This window comes from Macaca fascicularis, chromosome 2 (genome assembly GCF_037993035.2).
Source record: "Macaca fascicularis isolate 582-1 chromosome 2, T2T-MFA8v1.1".
Classification (NCBI taxonomy): domain Eukaryota; kingdom Metazoa; phylum Chordata; class Mammalia; order Primates; family Cercopithecidae; genus Macaca; species Macaca fascicularis.
In genome coordinates, this window is record NC_088376.1 from 99,312,859 (window position 1) to 99,327,127 (window position 14,269).

A 14,269-nucleotide genomic window follows, 5' to 3' on the forward strand; every position below is an offset into this window, starting at 1 on the left:
TTAGCTAATGAGAATGAGCTTCTAGGAGACATCGTTGAATATTGACTGCTGTGACCTGAACAAAATAATACTGCTTAGAACAGTTAGTTGAATTAGGTCATATTATTTTTCATTGTGACTAAATTAATTTGTTGTTATTCCACTTAATTAGGAGGACAGGTCTTGCTTATCACTGTCTAACATTGGAGTTACTGATCTGTGCAGAGGGACTCTAACTCAGACCTTTCAACTGTCCTCCATGATTTGTTAATGCCTATTTTTATTCCTAGTAGACAAATGGTAAGTAGAGCAGAGTTGGCTGTTACTAGTCAACTCTGCCTCACGTTCCCTTATTAAACAAAGTGGATTCATTACATATTACCCTCCCCCTGCCCCAGTTCGCCTCTTTTCTTGAGAATGATCAAGCATCACTACATCCATAAAGACCCTCCAGATAAAGCCCACTCGAGTTCAGTTACACACTTCACATTTCATGGTACATACCTACATTTTAGACACTGGATATGCAGATGGTCACTACCTTCAAGGATCTTACAGTTTAGTGGATGAATCCTCACAATACACTTGTGAAGTCAGCTTGGAAAGTACTGCTTTTTTCTTTCTTACAGATGTGCAAACTGAAGGAGAGTGACTTACTGAAGGGCATGCACCCCAGTCCTCTGACTCCAGGTCCAACAATTTTTCAGCGATAGCCAAGTGTCTTGTTTTTCAGAAAACAATGTATTATGTAAAATGTCAGGAATATAAATTCAACTTGTTAGAACTTTTATTAGATTATTGCTGGTGATAGGGGTAATAGAAGTCTAAATGTGTGTATTTTAATCCACCCATTCTGTTGGGTTTTGGTTGCAGTCAGGTGACACACAGTCTTTTGCACAGAAGCTCCAGCTCCGGGTGCCCTCCGTGGAGTCTTTGTTTCGAAGTCCAATAAAGGAATCTCTATTCCGGTCTTCTTCTAAAGAGTCTTTGGTACGAACATCTTCCAGAGAATCCCTGAATCGACTTGACCTGGACAGTTCTACTGCCAATTTTGATCCACCCTCCGATATGGATAGTGAGGCTGAAGACTTGGTAGGGAATTCAGACAGTCTCAACAAAGAACAGTTGATTCAGCGGTTGCGAAGAATGGAACGAAGCTTAAGTAGCTACAGAGGAAAATATTCTGAGGTAGGAGCATGATCTTTTTGCCTGTACAAAAATTTCTTCCGCTTGTTCTCTCATTCACATTACTGTATTGCTTTACTCCTGTGATTGGCTAAACTGTTAATTCCCTAGATATATCCTGGTTACTAATGGTATGTAGTTTGTGGCAATATTTAGTTAAAGACTTTCAATATCTAGTTAAGTAAAGACAGAGGCCCTTTGGCAAGACTCTTGGTAAAAGTTTGGAAAAGATTGTTGTCTGTAGCCTTCTGGTTCTTATATTCTGTTCCCCTCTCCTTTTGTAGTCCCTCTGTTCAAGGTCACTTGAACACCCAGTGTGGAGTTCATCTTCTGTTCTCATATCCTCTCCTTTATTCCTCTCTAACTGATGCGACTCCAAAATGACCTCATCCTGCCAATGAGGTTCCCATTATTACTGACTCTAAAATTGTTTTAGGTAGCCTGATTATCTGACAGATTTGGTTTGTTCTCATTGTACCTACATTTAAACCTTTGCCTTGGATCAATCTTTTCATTGCTAAACCCGTGAGAATGACACTCCTTGTTTGGTCTAAGGGAGGAAGGAAGTCAGTGCTAGTCCATTTCGCTTTTCAATCCTTTAGGAATGTAGCATCTTCCTTTCAGACTAAATTTTATTTGTTGCCCTCCCTCAATTCCCTGTGCATCCTATGCAGTTAAAACAGTTCTTTCTTAGGAAAGCCTTTTTGGAGTAAGTTGTCCATATCTTTTTGTTTGTTTGTCTTAAAATGTGTAATGTCTTATGGTTTGTAAATCACCATTGTAGTTAATTTTAATTAATGAATACTAAAGTTCAGAGTCAGTATGTTAAAGATGGCTGTAACTTCTGTTTCCAATTATGACTATGAGTAATTTTATCCTACAACCAAAAACAAAACAAAAACCCAAATGAAATATACAATATAAGATATCTTTTTAAACTATGAAGTGCTGACAAAATAGGAAGCAATTATCAGGCTTAAATATATAGGCTGGCTGGAACCCACCCAGAGATATAAAGAAGGCATTAAAGCCATGTATGTCATGAGGCACTTGTAGAATCAAGCATCTTTTTCCTTTACATTTTTTTAACTTTTATTTTTAAATTTCTACCAAAGTTAATAATGGTCATGAATGTTTAGTCTTGTTTCTTCACTAACTTAACCATGGCTTTTAGTTTGAAGCTGGGGTAGTAGTATTTAAATATGCTAGACACTGTGTATTTTATATTTATTTGTTGTTGTTGTTTTTGAGACAGGGTCTCACTTTGTTGCCCAGGCTGGAGTGCAGTGGCTCAAACACGGCTCATTGGAGCTTCAACTTCCCAGGCTCAAGCGATCCTTCAGCCTCAGCCCCAGCCCTGTCAAGTAGCTGGGACTACAGGCGCAGACCACCACACCCAGCTAATTTTTGTATTTTTTCATAGAGATGAGGTTTTGCTATGTTGCCCAGGCTGGTCTCGAACTCCTGAGGTCAAGCGATCCTCCCGCTTCAGCCTCCCAAGGGCTGTTCTTATAGGCATGAGCCACTACACCTGTCCTGTATATTTTATATTTATAATGTCATGTAATATTGTACCATTCCTATAGATGTTAATTAGCTCAATTTTGTAGAAAAAGAATTGGAGAGTCATAGTAACTTGCTGATGTTGCCTGGTAACTTGCTTATGGTCGGACAGGTTGTAGTTGCAGAGTCTGGATTTGATTTTAGGTCTTTCTGGTTGTTTCTAGTATTCTGTGCTGTCTCAGAGTCAGGCAGCTTATTGGGATCAAAAGAACTCATAGACTTTGTCTCTACCTCTCTTTGGCATTGTTAGTGCCTAGGATGAAATAATGTTGTAAATGACATCTGATTCTTGGGTTACTCTTCCACACACACCACCCCCCTCCACCCGTTTTTTGAGCACCATTTTTCTTTTTCTTTTATTTTTAGTTCAGGGATACATATTCAGAATGTGCAGGATTGTTACACTGGTAAATGTGAACACCATTTTTCTATTTTTTGTGAGATGGAGTCTCACCCTGTAGCCCAGGGTGGAGTTCAGTGGTGTGATCTCGGCTCACTGTAACCTCTGCCTCCTGGGTCCTGGGTCAAGCAGTTCTCCTGCCTCACCCTACAAGCATGCGCCACCATGCCCAGCTAATTTTTGTGTTTTTAGTAGAGAGAGGGTTTCACCATGTCAGCCAGCCTGGTTTCCAACTCCTGACCTTGTCATCTGCCCACTTCGGCCTCCAAGAGTGCTGGGATTACGGGCTTGAGCCACCACGCCCGGCTGTGACCACCGTTTTTCTGTGTGGTGTTATGATAATAGTAAGCGGAGAGTCCTGGTCTTAGGCAGAATTTTGTTTTTTATATTATTTGTTGCTAGACTCACCTTCCATTGCTGCTTTTTTTTTTTTTTTTTTTTGAGACAAGGTCTCACTCCTTCACCCAGGCTGGAGTGCAGTGGTGTGATCACAGCTCACCTTGCAGTCTTGAGTTCCCAGGGTTAGGTGATTCTCCCACCTCAGTCTCCTGAGTATCAGGGACCACAGGCACACACCACCACGCCTGGCTAATTATTTTGTATTTTTGGTAGAGATGGCATTTTGCCATTTTTGCCCAGGCTGGTCTCCAGCTCCTGGGCTCAAGCAGTCGTCCTGTCCTGGCCTCTCAAAGTGCTGGGATTACAGGTATGAGCCACCATGCCTGGCCCTATTGCTGCCTGTCTTTTGATTCAGGATATCACTAGTGGCATTTGGGGGACGCAACAGCCTTCCAAGGTAAATGGCAAAGCTCTAATAGGGGATGCTTCCTCTTAAATCTGCAGCTTATCTCTTTAGCACTTCCAAAGTAGGGTCGAAAGAATTCACTGGAGCCATGTACTTAGCCTTCAGATGAGTAACGCTTTTTTTTTTTTAAATTATAATAGAGACAAGGTCTCACTAAATTGCCCAGGCTGGTCTCGAACTCTTGGGCTCAAGTGATCCTTCTACCTTGGCCTCTCAAAACGTTGGGATTACAGGCATGAGCCACTGTACCCGGCCCTAGATGAGTAATGTTTTATAACTTATAGGCTGAAAAGATTTGTTAATCCATAATTTCATCAGGGTGTGCTAGAATGTTTAAATACCGTATTTAGGTTAAATGGTTAAATATCTCTTTAAGGACTTGAATTACCAGTTTTCATCTGTTGATTATGAGGTTCTTTGCTTAGATTTTTGCAGAGCTATAGTCACAGACCCTATAACCAGAAGGAACTTTTAGAAATCAATTACGTGATCTATTATAGTCCAAAGCAGAAAAATCGCCTGGTGAGCTCATTAAAACATAGTTTCCTGTCTCTCCACACCCTTCCCAAATCTTATTCAGTTAGATTGGGGTGGGGCCCAAGAATTTCTGTTTCAAGCAAACTTGCAGGTGATGCTATTGCTGATTTAGTCTGTGACTATAGTTTGAGTAGCCTCCTGCCTTTAGGCAAGCTGGCTTGAATCACCACCTGTGAATTAGGTACTAAAATTTAGAGGTATATCTCTAAGATGAAGTCATATGGAGATTTAATGTCTGTCAAATTTACATTTTGTTTTTTAGAAATGTATGTCCTATGTTAGTTTTGACTGTCATGCATTTAATTAGGTTATCTTACAAGAACTCTTATAATTTATTTTTTGACTTTCATAAAGAGAATTTTTTAGTGGACTTTAGAATAATTGCATTTATTTAAGAATGACTAATGTTGATGACTATATTTTAGCTTGTTACAGCTTATCAGATGCTTCAGAGAGAGAAGAAAAAGCTACAAGTAAGTCATTTGTCGACTGTATTATTAAGTCATAATTTTTAAATCAGAAAGATCTTACATAGTAAGGTATTTCTAACCCTTCCTTTTAAATAATTGTGCATATGAACAAAGTATTAAACTTGTTTTAACATTATTGGAGGTTTTGATAATGAGATCCCAGAGATTTTACCTCTGTTAAGGATGAGCTTCCTTGAGTTACAGATCTCTGTAATGTTTAAGAAGTTAGAATTTACAGCATGCCTCTCTCAAGCATGTTTTCTAGTGTCTCAGTCTATAGGTTGCTTCCTTGTTTTAGTAGTAAAGACATGTCTAACCTTCCATGCAGAGTGGTAACACCAGTTATTTATTGTTAATTCAATGTTCTAGTTGTCCGTAGAACATAGGAAATAAGATAATTGCAAGGAGTTTTTAATTTTTTTGATAATGTTTTCTTTCTTTTTTCTTTGAGATGGAGTCTCGCTCTGTCACCCAGGCTGGAGTGCAGTGGTGTGATCTCGGCCCACTGCAACCTCTGCCTCTCAGCTCAAGCGATTCTCCTGCCTCAGCCTCCCGAGTAGCTGGGATTACAGGCGTCCATCACCATACCTGGCTAATTTTTATGTTTTTAGTAGAGACGGTGTTTCACCATGTTGGCCAGGCTGGTCTTGAACTCCTGACTGCAAGTGATCCACCCTCTTCTGCCACCCAAAGTGCTGGTATTAAGGTGTGCACCACTGCGCCTGGCTTTGATAATGTTTTCTGAAACATGCAGCCCATTGAAGTGGGAGGTAATTTTGACTTAACCCATTGTGCTGTTAATATTCCATGAATTCATTCTCAAAAGGTTACCTTATTCTTAAGTTTGGTTGGTATCTTGTTTGTGTTTCTTCTGTGAATTGCCTATGGATTTTTATTTTTAGATGTAGGTAAGTAATTCTGACACTAAGTGACAGTAAAGAATTGTGGTTTCATAGTTCCAAATTTCAATAATGTTAAGAGATAAAATTTGGCTGGGTGTGGTGGCTCATGCCTGTATTCCCAGCACTTTGGGAGGCCAAGGTGGGTGGATCATCTGAGGTCAGGAGACCAGCCTGGCCAACATGGTGAAACTCCATCTCTAGTAAAAATACAAAAATTAGCCAGGTGTGGTGACGGGCATCTTTAATCCCAGCTACTCAGGAGGCTGAGGCAGGAGAATAGCTTGAGCCTGGGAGGCGGAGGTTGCAGTAAGCCGAGATCATGCCATTGCACTCCAGCCTAGGTGACAGAGCAAGACTCCGTCTCAAAAAAAAAAAAAAATAAAAAGATAAAATTGAATGCTTTGCTCTCTTTTCTACGTGTGTGCATGCCTAGAAACCTTTTAAAATAGGCAAATATCTTTTCAATAGAGCCAGTGAAATTAAAATTGTGGGTATTGCCAACACTCTTACCTATGCTGCTTGTACTAGCTAACATTTATTGAGCTCCTACTGTGTGCCACACATTTTGTTATATTTAGTTCTAGCCTCTTTCCTGTGAAGAAACTGAGGCAGAGTGACTCGTTCATTGTTGCACAGCTTGTAAGAGGTAGGGAGGAGAGCCAGGATCTTTTTCCTAGCAGTTAGACTGCAGAGCATGTGCTTGTAACTACTGCACTACAGTTTTTCATCATTCTCAGCATGGCATGTTCCTGCATTTAAAATTTTATATTTGAAACTGAACAAACAAAACCTGTGTTCATGGGTTTTTTTGGGAAAAAAACTTTGGTTTTGTTTTATTCACTTACAAGTCCCCACAATACAATCCAGTCATACTCCCTTGGTCATAAGTAAGCCATTTGCCTATCTCTATCCCCTTGTTTTGCTCGTTAGTCCACACAAACCAGTGAAGTTTCAGATTACTCTATTCATTTACCTCTGTATTTATGTTGTACAGGGATATATGGTTACTTTGTTTCCATAGGCCATAACTTTCCAAGTTTAATTTCCTTTACTAGAGAAAAGTACCTTCCTTACCCTACCCCAGGAAAGGGTGAGTCATTTCATCTCTCAATATTAGTCTTTTATTAGCTTCTCAATTTTTTTTTTTTTTTTTTTTGAGAAGTCTCGCTTTGTCGCCTAAGCTGGAGTGCAGTGGTGCGATCTTGGCTTACTGCAACCTCCGCCTCCTGGGTTCAAGGAATTCTCCTGCCTCAGCCTCCTGAGTAGCTGGGACTAGAGGCACGCACCACCATGCCCGGCTAATTTTTTTTCTTTTTTGAGTAGAGGCGGGGTTTCACTATGTTGGCCAGGCTGGTCTCAAACTCCTGACCTCGTGATCTGCCTGTCTCAGCCTCCCAAAGTGCTGGGATTGTAGGTGTGAGCCACCATGCCTGGCCAGCTTCTTGATTTTTTTTAATGTATGGTTACTAATTTAGCCATCTGATGTTCTTTGTGAAGTTTTCTGGATTTTTTTTTTTTTTTTAATGGAGTCTCACTCTTTCGTTCAGGCTGGAGTGCAGTGGCACGATCTTGGCTCACTGCAAGCTCCACCGCCCAGGTTCACACCATTCTCCTGCCTCAGCCTCCCGAGCAGCTGGGACTACAGGCACCTGCCACCATGCCCGGCTAATTTTTTTTGTATTTTTGGTAGAGAAGGGGTTTCACCGTGTTAGCCAGGATAGTCTTGATCTCCTGACCTTGTGGTCCACCTGCCTTGGCCTCCCAAAGTGCTGGGATTACAGGCGTGAGCCCCGTGCCCGGCTGGTTTTGTATTTTTAAATATAGACAATTATTTTGTTTCTAAGCCACAAAAACCTTTAGAACAGGCTGTTAATTGATGTGTTCCACACATTATAGGTTTCAGTGAAATAAATTGCAGTTGGAATTTGATTTAATTTTAAAAAATTTTATTTTTTAAATTGAACAAACAGTAAAATTGACTTTTTGTTTGGTTTACATGCCCATGCATTTTAACAAATGTATAGATTTTGAACCACTGCCACTGCCAGGATGCAGAACAGTTCTATAACATCATGATCTAAGTTTTAACAGATTTTTCAATATGGTCACATCTTTAACATTTTAATCTTGTCCTCTATCTTCAGGTTATTTTTGGATAAACGGTTGTAATATTTTAAAAATAATTATTTTTGACTTGCTTTGTATTTACTATGTCATACAGTTAGCTGTTTAACCAGTTTTTTTTTTCCCTCTCAATTAAAGGGTATATTAAGTCAGAGTCAGGATAAATCACTTCGGAGAATTGCAGAATTAAGAGAGGTAAGTTTCAGTGATGAGTACTTTGAAAATAGTAGTTAAATCTCATATTTATCAGAACTGTTGTATGTCCTAGGGTAGTTTCATATGCATCTCATTAGTTATACAAATAACTAACGAGTCCAGCCTCCAAGACCAGGGGGTCTGTTCTTAAAGTTTTTATTTGTATGATTTTTCTAAGATACGTTGTCAAAATTAATGAAATAAGGTCTTAGCAACAGAATATCATTTGTCTGCATGAACAGTCAGCGTCAACTTCCAAGGGTTAACTGGGTTCTTCTGTTAAGTATTTCAGGCTTCTTTTTGTTTTTCCTAACCATCAGTCTTTTTTATAAAATAAATTATGTTTATTGTAATTTTTAGGGGGTGAGTAATTTTTCATAGTAGACTGTTTGAATTCCTTAATGTCTTCCCGTGGGCCATGTGTACCCACTTGCCATCGGAGTAGGCAAGACCACTCCTGGTTTGACTTGCTGTCTCAAATTATTTTGTAATGAGTACCTGTTGACTTTTGGGGTTCTCCTGCTGTCAGGTCCATCTGATACCTTGTTGCTTCCCTCTGCTTTCTCCTATACAGATCCCAACAATTGCATATTTTACTGCTATTGGTGCTTTCTCTCCACTCACTTATATTGTTTGTTGAAGAATGTCTTGTTACCTATTTTTGTTATGAATGTTCTTCATGGGTTTTTGTTACTTTCTGTTAATTCGTTAATGAAACTAGTATTATTTTGAGAAGTTTGAAATAGGTAGCTTTAGGACAAATCCAAGTAAGTTTAATGTTTTAGGTATTGTAACTGTGTAATTTATCAGTCCAAGATACAGATTTAAAAAGTATAGATAGCCTTAAAAGGGTCAGGTAAATTAATAAATCTATAAATAGTAATTGAGAAAAGCTAGTATATTTGTGGGAGGAGACAAAGAAGAAAAACAAGGGAGTATAGATTAGGATGATATCATCAATATAGCCATATTGTCCCATAGAATATTCTTTGTTGTTATTGTCAATGACAGACTATTACGTGAATTAACAATCAGAATTAATCATATAGGAATTCCATGTATTATATCACTAAAGTTTTATTCTTATTGCTATCATGTTTGATTTCTAGTCTCTTGCAATATTTTTTATGTAGCCAAATCACTGAATTTTTGTGATATGAAAGAAAGATTATATAATTTACCACAATTCCCAAATAAATTCTTTAAAACATTCTAAACATGACTTTGAAAACCAGGCTAATTTACTTTTGTTATACTGACAAGACCAAGCATTGGCGTCAGTAATACAAATAATTACAGATGTCCTTTATTAATTAAAATTTGTATAACTTCTTTTGGATTAATAACTTAGAAAAATGTATACCCACTTTGGAAGTTATAGAGAAGGAACAAAACCTTAACTCCTGGTCTGCCCAAGATTCTGGTTTTCTAGTTGGACTGGGAATGTGTTAGTACTCAGAAGAGTATGCATGGGGGTTAGGCGTATGCAACAAAGGGGTTGTGGAAAGTGAGAGAATGATAGCTAGGGTATCCTCTTTTGTTTCTCCTGCTTTATATTAATAGAAAGTGCTTTTAGCAACTAAAAGCCCCTTTGCTTTTGCTAGAGGGGCAAATAATACGGCATTTCTACCCAAAAGATTTTTCTGTTAAGCTAATATCTTTTTGCTTAACATTTCTTTTTTACTTGTCTTGTATTTTGGGAATAAATGAAGGGTGTTAATGATAGGTATCTTGTATTTCTGGTGAGAAATTAAATGCCCATGTTTTATGCAGTTAATGATTAGATACACATAGTAATGGAGAGCAGGCATGTTTAAAATTCAGAGAGTGTACATTAGAGATTAGGCATCAGGTTTTGATGCCTAAAACCTGATAAATCCTCTTTAAAACATTTGCATTATTTAAATATGCATTGAATAAAGAGACAGGAATACCTCTTTATAATGTTATTACATCTGGAAATACAGGAATACCTGTTTTTTTTCCTTCCTATGCTCAGCCCTTCTCCACTAGGAGCCCTCGTCTGAGGGAGCTATACTCAAGAAAATACAGCTGAATGGGAAACACATCTACTTTATTCATAGATGAGGAAGCACCCATGTGATTGCTGGCTGTTAGTAAAGATAGGCCTCCTATCTATTCTCGAATTTAAATTATAGAACCAGCATTCCTTGGCAACATCAAATGGGGAAAGAAAAAGAATTGACTTTGCTAGCGGGCCCCAGCCTTACTCATCTACTCAGTTGCAGCTGTTGAGGGACTTAGAAAAACTGTGAGAGAGCTCACTGGCTAAAAAGCATGCCTTGTCATGCTTGTCTGTGGTAAAATGCATTTGTGTTTACCTTCCAAAGAGGGTGGAGCTCTGTGAGTACTCTGAATGCTGCCAGTTAGATTTGCAACTCTACCTAAATTTTTTAGGAGCTGGTGAAATATTGGGGGCAAAGACCAGAGGTAAGGGAATATGGAACTAAAGGGTCTATTTTAACTTTCCTGTCTAAATCCATAATTTTATGCAGTAACTTTATCTTCCTCTATTAGGAAATATTAATACTTATCAGAATCACAGATTGAAGAATTTGTTGTTATTGTTTTTTAATCCACCTACATGTGTTAGTTTTCTAATTACCACCAACTTAATGGCTTCACACAGCACAAATACATTATGTTGGAAGTTTGATCCAAGCCTCACTGGGCTAACATATTGACAAAATAGTGTATAGGTAGCCGGGAGAGGGAGAAGGGGACATGATTAAAAGATGCTCCCTTGTATCGGAGAACTTTCTGTCTAGATGAAGAAATGAAAACATGCAAAATCTGAAAACTATAGTATAAATCGAGGAGTGTTTTTTGGTTTGTTTTTTGTTTTGGTGGGCTATTAGGACCGCTCTGTAACAGAGCCGAGCATGGAAGGTTGTAGGTTGTAGGAAATTATTTGGAAGAAATGAATTTTACCTTCCAGTTCCTTCCAGAAGTGGGGGAGAAGGGATGTCATAGGGCCACTAACTGTTGTATTTCGGAATAAAGACATCAGGAATTTCTTCACCCAGAAGAAATTTCTTTCACCCATCAGGAATTTCTTTCACCCATCAGGAATTTCTTCACCCAGATTCTTTTATTGGCATTATTTCATTAAAGAAGTTGTGGCCGGGCACAGTGGCTCCTGGGCACAGTGGCTCACACCTATGTCTGTAATCCCAGCACTTTGGGAGGCTGAGGCGGGTGGATCACGAGGTCAAGAGATTGAGACCTTCATGGCCAACATAGTGAAACCCCGTCTCTACTAAAAATAACAAAAATTAGCTGGGTGTGGTGGCATGCACCTGTAGTCCCAGCTACTCAGGAGGCTGAGGCAGGAGAATCACTTGAACTTGGGAGGTGGAGTTTGGCAGTGAGCCTAGATCGCACCACTGCACTTCAGCCTGGTGACAGCGAGACTCCATCTCAAAAAAAAAAAAAAAAAGTTGTTTTAGTACCAAAGCAATTAGGAAGGACATGTTCCCAGGACAAAGTAGCAGCTACTTACATGAAAGGAATTTAGATCTAAGAAAATCTCTCCACATTGGCTTTTGTTTCTTATTTCACTATGGATGTCTGAAAACTTTATTTAGAACATGACCAGCATTTGGAGACTACTGCTGTGGGAATGTCAAGTCAGGAGACATTTGTGAGAGGAAAAGTAAAAAATATGCTCAGAGATGTTGGGGCAATGTGGGTGTTGGGCAGAATAGAGAACACTTATAAGTGTACCAGATAGTGCCTCAGTGTTTTGCTGGGGCAGTTCTCAGTGTTTTGAGAATTAATAAGTTAGAAACAATGTAAGAAGAGGGAGTTGCTTATAAGTCTTTGAAAATATTGTTTGAGGAAAAGTTTTCTAGCAAATGTGTGAGGGATGGATTAAATTAGAGGAGGACTTGAGGTAAGGAATCTGTCTAGAAGGCTAGTGAAGGAAATGAACTATCACAAGCTTGTCCAACCTGCAACCCATGGCCTGCATGCAGCCCAGGATGGCTTTGAATGCTGCCCAGCACAAATTTGTAAACTTCCTTAAAACATTGTGAGGTTTTTTTTTTGTGATTTTTTTTTTTTTTTAAATGCTCATCAGCTATAGTTGGTGTATTTTATGTGTGGCCCAAGACAATTCTTTTTCTTCCAGTGTGGCCTAGGTAAGCTAAAAGATTGGACATCCCTGATCTGAAGTTTTAGACACCTGAACTGTGGTTATAGTTATGGTAAAAGATAGGATCTAATTCTAGAAAAAGTAATAAAAAATATTGATTATATGCAGGGATTAACAAAGATAAGTAAAATGTGACTTTGAATATTTTGAGTTTAGGGAACTAGTGAAGTATAGGAATCCCAGAATGATAAAGGAGTGTTTGATATTTCCATATGCTAACCTCTAGCATTCTAAGGGAGAAACATAGAAGACACAAGATTGAATCCAGAGGGCTGGAAGGAATCAGTGAAGGACAAAGAGGAAACTGTAATTGACAGGAATGTAGCCAAGAGCCCTAAAGCCATGGTCAGCAGATATAGCCAAGAAAAGCTTCCATAGGTGATTTTGTCATTGTGCGAATACCACAGAGTGTTCTTTCAAAAACTTAGATGGTATAACCTACTATATACCTAGGCAATATTGTATTGTTTATTGTTCCTAAGCTATAAGCCTGTACAGCATGTTACTGTACTGAATTCTGTAGACAGTTGTAACATAATGGTATTTGTATATCCAAGTCTATCTAAACATAGAAAAAGCACAGTAAAAATACGTTATTATAATATTATGAAAGCACCGTCGTATATGTGGTCTGTCATTTTCCAGAATGTTGTTACGTGGTATGTGACTATACCTAAAATGAAAGGGTAATTACTGGTGGCTGGTATTGCAGAGAGATAAAAATAAGTGGATTTGGTTAGGAAGGCTTGTTAATGACCTAAAGAAAGCAGCATTTTAACTAATTGCAGGGACTAGAAATTTCATTTTACAGATGAGAAAGCATTTGGTTTCGACTATCAGATACTTTCATATATTGGAGGAGGAAGACTCTACTGGCTGTTTGGCATATAATAATTTGGTTTCAGATCAAATGCATATAATATAACACAAGTAGTAAGAGTCTCAAAGTTTTACTTTTATCTTCAGTAATTTTTTTTTTTTTTGGGAGACCGAGCCTTGTTCTGTCACCCAGGCTGGAGTGCAGTGGCAAGCCTCAATTCACTGCAACCTCTGCCCCCAAGTGATTCTCCTGCCTCAGCTTCCCGAGTAGCTGGGACCACAGATGCCTGCCACCACACCCAGCTCATTTTTGCATATTTAGTAGAGATGGGGTTTCACCATGTTGGCCAGGCTGGTCTCGAACTCCTGACCTCAAGTGATCCACCCTCCTCGGCCTCCCAAAGTGTGGGATTACAGGTATGAGCCACCGCACCTGGCCTATCTTAAGTGATTATTTATTTTCTCCACATTATTATCAATGCAGCCATCATTACAGCTCCAGAAAGTGTACATTTTTCTTCTTGGATCTTCACATTCTTTAAGGAACAAAATTATTTGTTGATGCAAATGTTTTAAATAATGTTAATGTTTTACATGCTGATTATTCTCTAATTATTGTCGCTGATGCCTTAAGGGAAATGTAAATCTGTATTCAACATGTTTTTAAATTTTGAAAACTTTAAGTTTATATTTTTTGTTTTATACTGAAAATTGCCTGTAAATCGTTTTGTTTTAGGAGCTCCAAATGGACCAGCAGGCAAAGAAACATCTCCAAGAGGAGTTTGATGCATCTTTAGAGGAGAAAGATCAATATATCAGTGTTCTCCAAACTCAGGTAAAAGAATGAAAGAAAAAGTATGGAATTTTTTGGATAAGGAAAAATAGAGGTGGTTTGATTTGGATATCTGCAAGGTTCCAAAAGTTTTTTCTTTTTTAAGACCTATTTTTAAAACTTTTTGCTTTCCTCAATTTTTTTATTTTTAATTTTTTTTTTTTGAGACAGGGTCTTGCTCTTTTACCCCGGCTGCAGTGCAGTGGCATGATCATAGCTTACTGCAATCTCAAATTCCTGGACTCAAGCAATCCTCCAACCTCTGCCTCCAGAGTAGCTGG

General features: G+C 38.6%; 1 protein-coding gene across 14 annotated transcripts in view; it reads left to right on the forward strand.

Annotated features, from left to right (window-relative positions):
- The window catches only part of GOLGA4 (golgin A4), a 119,919-nt gene that overhangs the window by 35,260 nt on the left and 70,390 nt on the right, over positions 1-14,269 (forward strand). For 9 of the 14 annotated variants that reach the window (XM_005546640.4, XM_005546641.4, XM_045386480.2 and 6 more), the window contains 4 exons: positions 853-1,167; positions 4,895-4,942; positions 8,104-8,160; positions 13,893-13,991. In XM_005546640.4, coding sequence (XP_005546697.3) covers positions 853-1,167; positions 4,895-4,942; positions 8,104-8,160; positions 13,893-13,991 — 519 coding nt within the window. The remainder of the gene's footprint in view (positions 1-852; positions 1,168-4,894; positions 4,943-8,103; positions 8,161-13,892; positions 13,992-14,269) is intronic. The other 5 variants (XM_045386481.2, XM_074031677.1, XM_074031682.1 and 2 more) reach the window with 1 other exon arrangement.